General features: G+C 41.2%; 1 protein-coding gene across 1 annotated transcript in view; it reads right to left on the bottom strand.

Moving 5' to 3' along the window:
* Positions 1 to 262: 262 nt before the first annotated feature.
* Positions 263 to 14,440, bottom strand: part of ptcd1 (pentatricopeptide repeat domain 1) — an 18,268-nt gene continuing 4,090 nt past the window's right edge. Inside the window, exons 3-8 of the mRNA XM_061913968.1 lie at positions 11,696 to 11,914; positions 9,764 to 9,865; positions 8,632 to 9,234; positions 4,390 to 4,506; positions 629 to 811; positions 263 to 549 (exon numbers count right to left, since the gene is read on the bottom strand). Of these exons, the coding sequence (XP_061769952.1) occupies positions 367 to 549; positions 629 to 811; positions 4,390 to 4,506; positions 8,632 to 9,234; positions 9,764 to 9,865; positions 11,696 to 11,914 (1,407 nt within the window). The 3' untranslated portion in view covers positions 263 to 366. The remainder of the gene's footprint in view (positions 550 to 628; positions 812 to 4,389; positions 4,507 to 8,631; positions 9,235 to 9,763; positions 9,866 to 11,695; positions 11,915 to 14,440) is intronic.

Raw genomic sequence — 14,440 nt, 5'->3', positions numbered from 1 at the left:
TAGACTTTTTGGCTCATAATTAAAAATTACCATTGAGCTATTTTATTAAAGTGGTGGAAACGGGCTTCCATAATATAAACAACATAATGTCCAGACTAAAAAATAACATCATGCAAAGTTTATGAGTTCCTAACTAATACATTTAACATGAATCCAAACAATAGCAAGGTCTATTAAACTTCAGATTTCCGGGTAGAATTATCTACACATTTAAGGACCTTGATCAGTCTCTGCCTTACACAAAAGATGATTATTCATTACAAAAGGTAATGAAATCTTTTATTTGACAGTATCAGTTGAGTGTTGAAATAAGAATTCATATTCACGTATTGTGTATGTTTCCGTGTTGCTAATTTTGTCTGCTCTTCACCGCTCTTTGGTTTTCGAAACCTCGTCGAGTCTTCCCGCCTCGTCCTCCGCTGGCTTGGATTCGGGCCGGAGCTCCGCCCCGTGGTCTTTGTCGCTCTGGGCCGGCATGACCCGCAGCCAGTGCTGGTAGTAACCACGGAAACCGTCGATCTGCACCAGGTAGTTGTTGCGGGACTTGTACTGGGGTAGAGTAAGACCATGGCTGTTATTGACGGGAAGGTGACAAAGGGCGACAGGTGACATGGCGCGCCGTCCTTACCTGGTCGTAGTTGGGAGGGTACTGTGCGGCAAATTCCAGCTGTTTGATGATGACCTCGTTAGGCCACACCTCCAGGGTGCGCATGCATTTCAGCAGCGTTTTAAGGTAAATGTAATCCAGCCGACGACTCGCCTGGCCAATCAGGGCGGAAAACACGTAGACGTTGGGCCTTAATCCTGCCTCCTAAGAGAAACAACTTTTTTTGAAAATGTTTTTTATAAAACGTTCTTTTCTATACCTCTCTCTTGAAAAGCGCTCGCTTCACATAATAATCATGTATTCATCATATCGAACAATTTTTCTGAAAAGTATGATCGCCGATGACGATTAATGCTTTTTAATGCCCATCACAAACCACCACCTTTCGGACTGACACCGTTTTTAGACCCCCGGCTGACAAGTGGCTAGCAGCTACTTACGTGTCTCCATACAGAGTGTGGAGCCGCTCCCTGAAGCTAATAACCATGTCCATTACAGCAAGTAAACCCAATTTGGGTATCTTAAGTATCATTATCAATTATGGTTACACATCGGGAGCAAGCCAAGCTAACTGCACATTTTAATTTTCACAAAATCTTTTTTTGTTAGTTTGTTTTTTATCCATGTTTACAAACTCAGGGACTAATTCCCTGGACACAGGAGGACTTTTAAGGCAAACACCAACCCCACCCCACGCCTTCACCACCTCTTTTATTCCCCTTAGGAGCGATGACCGGCTGAGTAGCGCTTGTTGCAAGTTTTGTTGATTCTATGTAACTTGTTTATTAAGTGTGCTATGGCTATGAGTTTCTTTTCTCCCTGGAGTCCAGCCTTTGTCTGAATATTTTTTTACTCACTCCCCCTCGCCCTCCAAAATGTTTACCTGTTTTTTTTTTACCTTTTTTTCGTTTTCGGAAGTTGGCAGACCCGTCAGGGATCCTTTTTCTGTCTCCCTGTAATGTTTGTCTGAACTTGAAATGGATTGTACTGAAAATCTTAACTTCCCCTCAGGGATTATTAAAGTACTTCTGAATCCCAATCACTTTTTCCTTTGGTTTAGTTATTTTGTACTATTTACTTTGTTTTCCTCACATAAATGCATGTGAAGTGAAGTGAATTATATTTATATAGCGCTTTTCTCTAGTGACTCAAAGCACTTTACATACTGAAACCCAATATCTAAGTTACATTTAAACCAGTGTGGGTGGCACTGGGAGCAGGTGGGTAAAGTGTCTTGCCCAAGGACAAAACAGCAGTGACTAGGATGGCGGAAGCGGGAATCGAAGCTGCAACCCTCAAGTTGCTAGCACGGCCGCTCTACCAACCGAGCTATGCCGCCCTTGTGACACAAGAGAATAAGGAACCAGTTTTAATATTGGGCTGACAGTTTCAAACTGCCAACAGTAGACACCATAAATAAATCGAAACTTTTACAGTTAATAGGTGTGATTTGTATCGGTTGATCTCACTCATGGATGATCGGAACCGATACGCTATCCAAGTCATGTGTTGTTACGGCTACTCTTGCATTCAAAAAAGGTTCGAAAAAATAAAAATAAAAATAGCAGAGTAGTCCTGAGGAGGAGGTTTATGACTCAGTAAATTCCTTAAAAAGCACTCGCGTAGATATTTCTAGATTCAAAATGATTATAATTTATTTTCACAGACAAATAATATTCTCCGTAGTTGACGTCAACATAATCAAAACAACTTGTTTAGCGGTAAATCAACTGTTTCACTCCTCACTCCTTCAACATGATGGACAGACAAAAGGAGTCCCCAGCTGTCCTGTCTTCTTAATCATAGGAGGAGAAAGTGGCTCATCTGGAGTGTGAGCAGCTGAAAACAATCACTCAATCATAATTCATCTAAAACATCCAATAATTCATCAACGTAATCATTGGCCTTATTTGATTTCATTGTCAAAATAATTAATAAATAAATAATATTGGAAGGCTCCAACATGTGTAATACACGGCACATTCTCCCTCTCCAGTGTTTGGAAAATGACTTTTAAAAAGTAATTAATTATATACACTTGTTATTTTGACAAAAAGGTAATTCGTAATTAGTTACTAAGAAAGTAATCGTTTGGCATATGCAGTTGGGAGACGTTTCATGAAAGCAGAGTGTGTGTGTGTGTGTGCCTTTAAAAGGCGGTGCCTGTTGCTTAGTAATGTGTGACGTCAGCGAGAGAGCCAGCCAGAGCAGCAATAGCGCAGCTCTGTTGAATAGTTTCACTGGTTTGTGTTAGCGCTAGTTGATAAAGACATTGAATGTTCTTCAACGGCTATAGTCTCCTTCTCCACAAACAGAGCATTGTTTGGATTGAAAGCTTGTAACTTCAATCTCCGATTTGTGGTTCATTATCCACACATAGTAGTAGTCGTCGTCGTCGTGCTTATTGTTTGCTGTGTGATGTTGCCTCCTTCTATTTGATACCAAGGCCATGTTAGTGTGGTTATTGATACCATTCATAAAAAGTTACTTCCTGCATTGAACTTTCTGTGCTTCTTACATTGTCTTGTTGACGTATGACCACATCAAAAGTAGCGTGCCACGTTAAATTAAGCATCTCGGTAACGACGACGTAATGTACAAAAAAGTATTTGTTTAAAGGCCTACTGAAATGAGATTTTCTTATTTAAACGGGGATAGCAGGTCCATTCTATGTGTCATACCTGATAATTTCACGTTATTGCGATATTTTTGCTGAAAGGATGAAGTAGAGAACATGGATGATAAAGTTTGCAACTTTTGGTGCTGATAAAAAAGCCTTGCCTGTACCGGAAGTAGCAGACGATGTGCGCGTGACGTCACGGGTTGTGGAGCTCCTCACATCTGAACATTGTTTACAATCACGGCCACCAGCAGCGAGAGCGATTCAGACCGAGAAAGCGACGATTTCCCCATTAATTTGAGCGAGGATGAAAGATTCGTGAATGAGGAAAGTGAGAGTGAAGGACTAGAAAAAAAAAAAAAGACTATACAGTGGGAGCGATTCAGACGTTATTAGACAAATTTATTAGGATAATTTTGGAAAATCACTTATCTGCTTATTGTGTTACTAGTGTTTTAGTGAGATTATATGGTCGTACCTGTACAACCTGAAGGTCAGCCCAGCACCTTTCTTCAGCACCAGTCGACGGGTGGTGGCGATGCCCATCTCTGCCCTTCGCAAGGGACCCTCTTCGAAGCAAGATCTTTTGAAATGATCGCTGCATAATACACTGTACTTTGTGTGTGTGGTCCAATCCAACCGTGTTCGCTTGACCGCTCTGTTCCATAGTAAAGCTTGACTGTCATCTTTCGCGAATGTAAACAATTAAAACACCGGCTGTGTTTGTGTTGCTAAAGGCGGCCGCAATACACCGCTTCCCACCTACAGCTTTCTTCTTTGACATCTCCATTATTCATTGAACAAATTGCAAAAGATTCAGCAACACAGATGTCCATAATACTGTGGAATTATGCGATGAAAACAGACAACTTATAGCTGTGAACGGTGCTGGAACAAAATGTCCTCTACAATGCGCGACATCACGCGCACAGCGTCATTATACCGCAACGTTTTAGCATGATACTTTCACGCGAAATTTAAAATTGCAATTTAGTAAACTAAACCGGCCGTATTGGCATGTGTTGCAATGTTAATATTTCATCATTGATATATAAAGTATCAGACTGCGTGGTCGGTAGTAGTCAGTAGGCCTTTAAATTACTCGTTACTAATGAAAGTACTAGTATATAACAATAACGCCATTATTCCGAGCACTGCTTACCTGCATGTCTTGGAGCAGCTGAAGACCATCTTTCTGTCGCCGGCAGGCCAGGGCGAGGCTTCCAAACGTCTGCACGTCCACACTCACGTTGTGCTGCTGCATCACAGCCAACACGGCCTGGAAAGACAGTTGCTTGTTAAGTGCCAACTCATTCGTGAATGGATTAACGTGGACCCTGACTCAAACAAGTTGAAAAACGTATTTGGGTGTTGCCATTTAGTGGTCAATTGTAAGGAATATGTACTGAACTGTGTAAACTGTACTGTTTCATATAATGTATTATCCTCCTTTGCAATCTACTAATAAAAGTTTCAATCAATCAATCAATCAATCCAAGCAGGCCTCCATGGACCAGTTAGCAGCGAGCGGGCACTGGGAACAAAAAACAGTCCTTGGAGAGTGCGCTCAAAAAGTAGAGCAGGGGTCACCAACCTTTTTGAGACCAAGAGCTGCTTCTTGGGTACTGATTAATGCGAAGGGCTACCAGTTTGATACACATTTAAATAAATTGCCAGAAATAGCCAATTTGCTCAATTTACCTTTAACTCTATGTCTATTATTAATAATTACTGATATTTATCTTTGTGGAAACACTGATCATCTTAATGATTTCTCACAATAAATATATACTTTTGATGACATGTTTTAAATAGGTTAAAATCCTATCTGCACTTTGTTAGAATACATAACAAATTGGACCAAGCTATATTTGTAACAAAGACAAATCATTATTTCTTCTAGATTTTGCAGAAATTTTTTTTAAAAAGAAATTGAAAAGACTTTGAAATAAGATTTAAATTTGATTCTACAGATTTTCTAGAATTGCTAAAATATTTTTTTTGAATTTTAATCATAATAAGTTTGAAGAAATATTTCACAAATATTCTTCGTCAAAAAAACAGAAGCTAAAATGAAGAATTAAATTAAAATGTATTATTCTTTACAATAAAAAATATAAATTTACTTGAACATTGATTTAAATTGTCAGGAAAGAAGGGGAAGGAATTTAAAAGGTAGAAAGGTATATATGTGTTTAAAAATCTTAAAATCATTTTTAAGGTTGTATTTTTTTCTAAAATTGTCTTTTTGAAAGTTATAAGAAGCAAAGTCAAAGAAATAATTAATTTATTTAAACAAGTGAAGACCAAGTCTTTAAAATATTTTCTTGGATTTTCAAAATCTATTTGAGTTTTGTCTCTCTTAGAATTAAAAATGTTGAGCAAAACGAGACCAGCTTGCTAGTAAATAAATACAATTTTAAAAATAGAGGCAGCTCACTGGTAAGTGCTGCTATTTGAGCTATTTTCAGAACAGGCCAGCGGGCGACTCATCTGGTCCTTACGGGCGACCTGGTGCCCGCGGGCACCACGTTGGTGACCCCTGAAGTAGAGTATCTCGCTAAATGTGTATGTCCCACTCTCCCTTGTGGAGGGGGTCCGGTCCGATCCGGTGGCCATGTACTGCTTGCCTGTGTATCGGCTGGGGACATCTCTGCGCTGCTGATCCGCCTCCGCTTGGGATGGTTTCCTGCTGGCTCCGCTGTGAACGGGACTCTCGCTGCTGTGTTGGATCCGCTTTGGACTGGACTCTCGCGACTGTGTTGGATCCATTGTGGATTGAACTTTCACAGTATCATGTTAGACCCGCTCGACATCCATTGCTTTCCTCCTCTCCAAGGTTCTCATAGTCATCATTGTCACCGACGTCCCACTGGGTCATTATTGTCACCGATGTCCCACTGGGTGTGAGTTTTCCTTGCCCTTATGTGGGCCTACCGAGGATGTCGTGGTGGTTTGTGCAGCCCTTTGAGACACTAGTGATTTAGGGCTATATAAGTAAACATTGATTGATTGATTGATTGAATATGAAGATTCAGGACTTGAATAAGTTCACTAAAAAAGAGCTGGGATCAGTGCACTAGCTGCTAGCTAGAGTGTCCTCAACGCGCTAGCTGCTAGCTAAGGATTAGCGCGCTCTCTGGTAGCTAAGGGGCAGCGCACCAGCTGATGGCTAGGGATCAGTGCGCTAGCTGCTAGCTAGAGTTCAACGTACTAGCTGCTGGCTAAGAATCTGCATGGTAGCTTTAAGATAGGGATCAGCATGCGAGCTGCTATGTAAGCATCAGTGCGCAAGCTGCTAACTACGGATCGGCACGCCAGTTGCTAGCTAAAGTTCAGTGTGCCAGCTACTAGCTAAGGATCAGCGCACTAGCTGCTGATTAGCAATTGGAGCACTAGCTACTCGCTAAGAATCAGCACGCGAGCTGCTAGCGATGGATCGGCACGCGAGCTGCTAGCGAGGGATCGGCACGCTAGCAGCTAGCTAAGGAACAGCGCGCTACCTGGTAGCCAGGGAACGCCGCTTTAGCTGCTAGCTAAGGATCGGCACACTGTTCAGTGCGCTACCTGTTAGCAGGAGTTCAACGCACTAGCTGCTACCTAAGGGTCAGTGTGCTAGCTGGTAGCGCAGGATCAGTGCACCAGCTCTAGCTAATGATCAGCGCGCTAGCTGCTAGCTAAGGATCAGCATGCTAGCTGCTTTTTTGGGAAATGAGCAGTATCACCATGTGGAGAGTTCATTGAAGTGCAGTAATCAATAAGTTTTACGATAATTAGCATTTGGAAGGGTAATACTAACAGTCCTGAATTTTACAGCGGTTTATCCTTAATAGCAATAATTTTTACATGCCGAGTGTGCAGCTTGTCATTACAACTCTGTACACTAGATGGCAGTGTTTACGGCAATTTAGACTATGACATCACTGACCCCCCTTTCCCAGCCAAACAAACCGTGTGTGTGTGTTCTGGCAATGCTTACTTAATGGGGAATTGCATAGTTTGTGTATATTATTTATATTGTAAATACACTTCTTTATACATCTAGAAAGGGTGGTCCTAAAATGGTAGTTTGAGGTATAAAGAAGGTAAGACATACAAGAATGTGTGTGTGTGTGTGTGTGTGTGTATGTATGTATATTAGGGGGTGTAACGGTACGTGTGTTTGTATTGAACCATTTCGGTACGGGGGTTTCGGTTCGGTACGGGGGTGTACCGAACGAGTTTGTAATCTAAAGTCTTAACAAGCTGCTCTGCTTTCTGCCTCTGTCTCAGCATTGTCCCACCCACACAACCATCTAATTGGTTACATACAAAGCCAATCAGCATTGCGTATTCAGAGCGATGTAACAGCCAATCAGCAGTGCGTATCCAGAGCACATGTAGTCAATGGTTCAGCTTCGAGCAGATATGTGTTTAGCAGGTGAGCAGCGGACAGCGTACTCTCCCCAAATTATGAAAAAAACACCTCCCATCACAACTACTACTAACATCACTATGAGCCCGTTGACCTTTTAGAAACTTAACGTTCAGCTCAGCTCACTCGCAGTTCTGGCTTGAGGTGAAGGCTAGCTAGCTTTTAGCGTAACGTTAGCTCATTTTGCTGTGCGTGCGTGTGTGTGTGTGTGTGTGTGTGTGTGTGTGTGTGTTAGGGGCAGCAAAGCCCTGTCAGTCTTGTTATTTCAGTTTAACTCCACGGTGTTCAGGGATGAATAGTCTCTCCTATTGCTGTTGTACTATTTTTTCAGCTATAGTTACATTAATCATTAGTAATGTAGCAGCCTAGTTTTGAATGGCAGGGTCCCTGCTATCACATGTTGACAAAAATATAACATTTACATTATAAAAGTCAACTACAAGCTTCCCAAATGCTAAAATAAATTAAGTATGATGAGTTGACTTGAAACTGTTTAATGTTGCACTTTTTATATGTAGAAGAAAGGTTTTGTCATTTTATTTAATCAAAGCAAAAACTTGAGGCAGTTTAATGTGGATTAACGTGGGCAGAATTATAGTGTTCCCAATGTTAAAAGGATAAAGCCATTGTTTACAAATTTGGTAAATAAATAACCCAAAAAAATTATATTTTGTTGTTATCCTACTGTACCAAAAATGAACCGAAACATTACCTCTAAACCAATTTTGTGTACCGTTACACCCCTAATATATATATATATATATATATATATATATATATATATATATATATATATATATATATATATATATGTGTGTTTTCTAGCAATGCTTACTTAATGAGGACATGTCTCTGTTTAAACAGTCACCTTTAGGGGACCTCTGACGGTATGGGGACAAAAAAACAGGTTACCTATAGGGAAACCTTTTTAAATGACAACCAGTGTGTGTGTGTGTGTGTGTGTGTGTGTTGGTGCGTGCATGCGTGTACCTTAGCTTCATCCAGGTCTGCAGCTCTGGCCGTCCTACGAATGGCCGAGTTGTAAAATGCGGCGTCCAGCTTGACGTGATGCTGCTTGGCGACTTTTAAGAGTACCTCCAAAGACCGGACGCCGGGCTCCATTGTGTCCGCTAGCAGCGTCAACGTCCGAATGTCCGGCTTGAGCCCGTTTGCCGCCATCTTGTCCAGGAAACCTTCGCCTCCGCCAAGCAGAGCGAGTCTATCGGAGGGTCCCTCCACACTGCCGAAGGAGATGGAGCCGTGCCCCGTCCCCTCCAGGAGGTCCAGCAGGTTAGGGGCGGAGCCAACCGGCAGCAGCTCTGTTCCGTCAGGCCTGGACGGCACCAAAGAGTTCTGTGTGTGGTGGGAGTGCTCGCCGCTGCCCTGGACATCGGCCGAGACGAACAGCTCCCGCTCCAGGAGGTCCACATCAACCTGAGCTTTGCCGGACTTTGGTTTTTGCACATGTGGTCCAAGCAGGAGGCTGGAGGCCAGCGCAACGTCGCCCATCCCGCAATCTCTGGCAGTCCTCAAGAGCAGGGTGTAGTTGTTGGAGTCCGGAACGATCCCGGACTTGAGCATCTGCCGCCAAACCTGGAAAAAAACTAAAGTTAAAGTACCAATGATTGTCACACACACACTAGGTGTGGTGAAATTTGTCCTCTGCATTTGTCCCATCCCCTTGTTCACCCCTTGGGAGGTGAGGGGAGCAGTGGGCAGCAGCGGTGCCATGCCCGGGAATTATTTAACCCCCAATTCCAACCCTTGATGCTGAGTGCCAAGCAGGGAGGTAATGGGTCCCATTTTTATAGTCTTTGGTATGACTCGGCCGGGGTTTGAACTCACAACCTACCGATCTCAGGGCAGACACTATAACCACTAGGCCACTGAGTAGGTTTTTATTATATACTAGTACTTTTTATTAGTAACGAATATTTCAAACAATTACTTTTTTGTACAGGACTGCTGATTTTTGCCAGAATATCTGATATGAATTATCAAATGACTATTAATATTGCTACACCTTTTTCTACTGATATTGATTACTAATAACAAAAAGAGGGTTTGCAGTTTGACTGTGGAACAGATGAATTATATTTCCAACTTTCGAGGAGGTACAGACCTGCAAAGCGAGTCTGAAGCCCAAGTCCTTGTCCTTTAAGCATCCCATCAGCAAGTAGTGAAAGGTCTGCGGCGTGACGGCGTGGCCGTTCTGCAGCATCTCCTGGGAGCGCACACAATGTCACACACGAGTCGGCACAGACAGGAAGAACGCCACATTTTCCCACACACACAAACATACACACACACGCACACGCACACACATACACACACGGGGTGTAACGGTACGTGTATTTGTATTGAACCGTTTCAGTACGGGGGTGTACCGAACAAGTTTCTAAGCTAAAGTCTTAACAAGCTGCTTTGCTTCTTCTGCCTCCCACCCACACAACCATCTGATTGGTTACATACAAAGCGATAACAGCCAATCAGCAGTGCGTATTCAGAGCGCATGTAGTCAATGCTTCAGCGTCGAGCAGATATGTGTTGAGCAGGTGAGCATAAGACAGCGTACTCTCCCCAAATCACTATGAGCCCGTTGACGTTCTAGAAACTTAAACTGCAGCTCAGCTCGCTCGAAGTTCTGGCTTGAGGTGAAGGCTAATTAGATTTTAGCGCAACGTTAGCTCATTTTGCTGTGTGTGTGTGTGCGTGCGTGTGTTAGGGGCAGCAAAGCCCTGTCTGTCTGTTATTGCACTTGAACTCCATGGTGTTCAGGGATGAATAGTCTCTCCTATTGCAATTGTACCATTTTTTCAGCAATAGTTACATGAATCATTAGTAATGTGGCAGCCTAGTTTTGAATGGCAGGGTCCCTGCTATCATATGTTGACAAAAATATAATATTTACATTAAAAAAATCCACTACAGGCTTCCCAAATGCCGTGATAAATTAAGCATGATGAGTTGACTTGAAACTGTTTAGTGTTGCACTTTTTATATGTAGAAGAAAAGTTTTGTCATTTTTTTTTAATCAAAGCAACAACTTGAGGCAGTTTAATGTGGATTAACGTGGGCAAAATTATTATAGTGTTCCCAATGTTAAAATGAATAAAGCCATTGTTTACAAATTTGGTAAATAGATAACCAAAAAATTTATATTTTGTGGTTTTCTTACTGTACCGAAAATGAACCGAACCGTGACCTCTAAAGAGCGATGTAACAGCCAATCAGCAGTGCGTATCCAGAGCACATGTAGTCAATGCTTCAGCGTTGAGCAGATATGTGTTTAGCAGGTGAGCAACGGACAGCGTACTCTCCCCAAAATATGAAAAAACACCTCCCATCACAACTACTACTAACATTACTATGAGCCCGTTGACCTTCTAGAAACTTAAACTTCAGCTCAGCTCACTCGCAGTTCTGGCTTGAGGTGAAGGCTAATTAGATTTTAGCGCAACGTTAGCTCATTTTGCTGTGTGTGTGTGTGCGTGCGTGTGTTAGGGGCAGCAAAGCCCTGTCTGTCTGTTATTGCACTTGAACTCCATGGTGTTCAGGGATGAATAGTCTCTCCTATTGCAATTGTACTATTTTTTCAGCAATAATTACATTAATCATTAGTAATGTAGCAGCCTAGTTTTGAATGGCAGGGTCCCTGCTATCACATGTTGACAAAAATATAATATTTACATAAGAAAAATCCACTACAGGCTTCCCAAATGCTGTGATAAATTAAGCATGATGAGTTGACCTGAAACTGTTTAATGTTGCACTTTTTATATGTAGAAGAAAAGTTTTGTCTTTTTTTTTTTAAATCAAAGCAACAACTTGAGGCAGTTTAATGTGGATTAAAGTGGGCAGAATTATTAGGGTTCCCAATGTTAAAAGGATAAAGCCATTGTTAACAACTTTGGTAAATAAATAACCAACAAATGTATATTTTGTTGTTTTCTTACTGTACCGAAAATGAACCGAACCGTGACCTCTAAACCAAGGTACGTACCGAACCAAAATTTTTGTGTTCCAATACACCCTTAATACACACACGTCTCACCCTCAGCGTGTGCAAGCAGGCCTGCAGGTGGTTGCAGACGGCGTGCGTCTTGAGTAGGGCGTGGTACGTGATGGTGCTCAGGGCTTGGTTCTTGCGGCGCAGCTCCTGCTCCAAATTAAGCGCCTGCTGGAGGCCAGTCTTCTTGTAGGGCGACTCCGCGCAGGCGTTGAAGAGAGCCGTGTAGGTGGCGTCCGACGCCGCCAGACCTCGCTTCTTCATCTGTAACAGTTACATAGCTGTATGTCAGGACCATTCAACCAGGAGTGTTAGGGATCTACTGCAAAACCACTACTCAGAGATCCTCTATATGACAGGAGTGCTCTGCTGTGTTTAAATAATGTACCTATTGCAAAAACGCTATTCAAAGATCCACTATATGAACGGAGCTCACCGCTGTTTTTAAGGATCTCCTGCAAAAACGCAGGTTAAAGATCCTCCATACAACAGGAGTGTGATGCCGTTTTTAAGGATCTACTGCAAAAACGCAGGTCCAAGATCCTCCACACAACAGGCGTGTTATGCTGTTTTTAAGGATCTACTGCAAAAATGCAGGTCAAAGATCCTCTATATCAGTGGTTCTCCAATGGGGGTACGCGTACCCCTGGGGGTACTTGAAGGTATGCCAAGGGGTACGTGAGATTTTTTTTTAAATATTCTAAAAAGAGCAACAATTCAAAAATGCTTTATAAATAATATATTTATTGAATAATACTTCCACAAAATATGAATGCAAGTTCGTAAACTGTGAAAAGAAATGCAACAATGAAATATTTAGTGTTGACAGCTAAATTTTTTGTGGACATGTTCCAAAAAATTGATGCGAAAGAATTATTTTTTTGTTAAGAAATGTTTATAATTCAGTTCATGAATCCAGATGGATCTCTATTACAATCCCCAAAGAGGGCGCTTTAAGTTGATGATTACTTATATGTGTAGGAATCTTTATTTATAATTGAATCACATGTTTATTTCTTAACAAGTTTTTAGTTATTTTTAAATCTTATTTTTAAAATAGTTCAAGAAAGACCACACTACAAATGAGCAATATTTTGCAGTATTATACAATTTAATAAATCAGAAACTGATGACATAGTGCTGTATTTTACTTCTTTATCTCTTTTTTTCAACAAAAAATACTTTGCTCTTATTAGGGGGTACTTGAATTTAAAAAAATTTCACAGGGGGGTACATCACTGTAAAAGGGTTGAGAACCACTGCTCTATAAGACAAGAGTACTATGCTGTTTTTAAGGATCTACTGCAAAACTCAGGTTAAAGATCCTCAATACAACAGGAGTACTATGCTGTTTTTAAGGATCTCCTGCAAAAAGCAGGTCAAAGATCCTCTATATGACAGGAGTACTATACTGTTTTAAGGACAAATGGATAGGTGGATGGACTGCAAAAACACAGGTCCAAGATCCCCTATACGACAGGAGTATTATGCTGTTTTTAAAGATCTACTGCAAAAAAAGGTTAAATATCCTCTTTACAACAGGAGTATTATGCTGTGTTTAAGGATCTACTGCAAAAACGCAGGTCAAAGATCCTCTATACGACCGGAGTACTGTGCTGTTTTTAAGGATCTGCTGCAAAAACACAGGTCCAAGATCCTCTATACGACATGATTACTATGCTGTTTTTAAGGATCTACTGCAAAAACGCAGGTCCAAGATTGTCTATACGACAGGAGTACTATGCTGTTTTTAAATATCTACTGCAAAACGCAGGTTAAAGATCTTCTATACAACAGGAGTATTATACTATTTTTTAAGAATCAACTGCAAAATGCAGGTCCAAGATCTTCTATACGACAGATTTTACTATGCTGTTTTTAAGGATCTACTGCAAAACGCAGGTTAAAGATCTTCTGTACAACAGGAGTGTTATGCTATTTTTAAGGATCTACCGAAAAAACGCAGGTTAAAGATCCTCTATTTGACAGGAGTGCTACACTGTTTTAAGGAAAAATGGATGGGTGGATGGACTGCAAAAACACAGGCCCAAGATCCCCTATACAACAGGAGTATTATGCAGTTTTTAAATATCTACTACAAAAAATAGGTTAAAGATCTTCTATACAACAGGAGTATTATGCTAGTTTTAAGGATCTACTGCAAAAATGCAGGTCCAAGATCTTCTATACGAAAGGATTACTATGCTGTTTTTAAAGATCTACTGCAAAACACAGGTTAAAGATATTTTATACAACAGGAGTGTTATGCTGTTTTTAAGGATTTACTTCAATCAAAGATCCTCCATACGAAAGGAGTACTGTGCTGTTTTTAAGGATTTACTGCAAAACACAGGTTAAGGATCCTCCATACGACAGGAGAGCTATGCTGTTTTTAAGGATCTACAGCAAAATGCAGGTCAAGATCTTCTATACGACAGAGGTACTAATGCTGTTAAGGATCCATTGCAAAATGCGGGTCCAAGATATTTTATGCGACAGAGGTACTAATGCTGTTTTTAAGGATCTACTGCAAAATGCAGGTCCAACATCTTCTATGCGACAGAGGTACTAATGCTATTTTTAAGGATCTACTGCAAAATGCAGGTCCAATATCTTCTATACGACAGGGGTACTAATGCTGTTTTTAGGGATCTACTGCAAAATGCAGGTCCAAGATCTTCTATACGACAGGGGTAGTATGCTGTTTCTAAGGATCTACTACAAAATGCAGGTCCAATATCTTCTATACGACAGAGGTACTAATGCTGTTTTTAAGGATATACTGCAAAA

Source organism: Nerophis ophidion, linkage group LG01, assembly GCF_033978795.1.
Source record: "Nerophis ophidion isolate RoL-2023_Sa linkage group LG01, RoL_Noph_v1.0, whole genome shotgun sequence".
In the NCBI taxonomy this organism is placed as follows: domain Eukaryota; kingdom Metazoa; phylum Chordata; class Actinopteri; order Syngnathiformes; family Syngnathidae; genus Nerophis; species Nerophis ophidion.
This window is presented reverse-complemented; position numbering and strand designations above follow the sequence as displayed.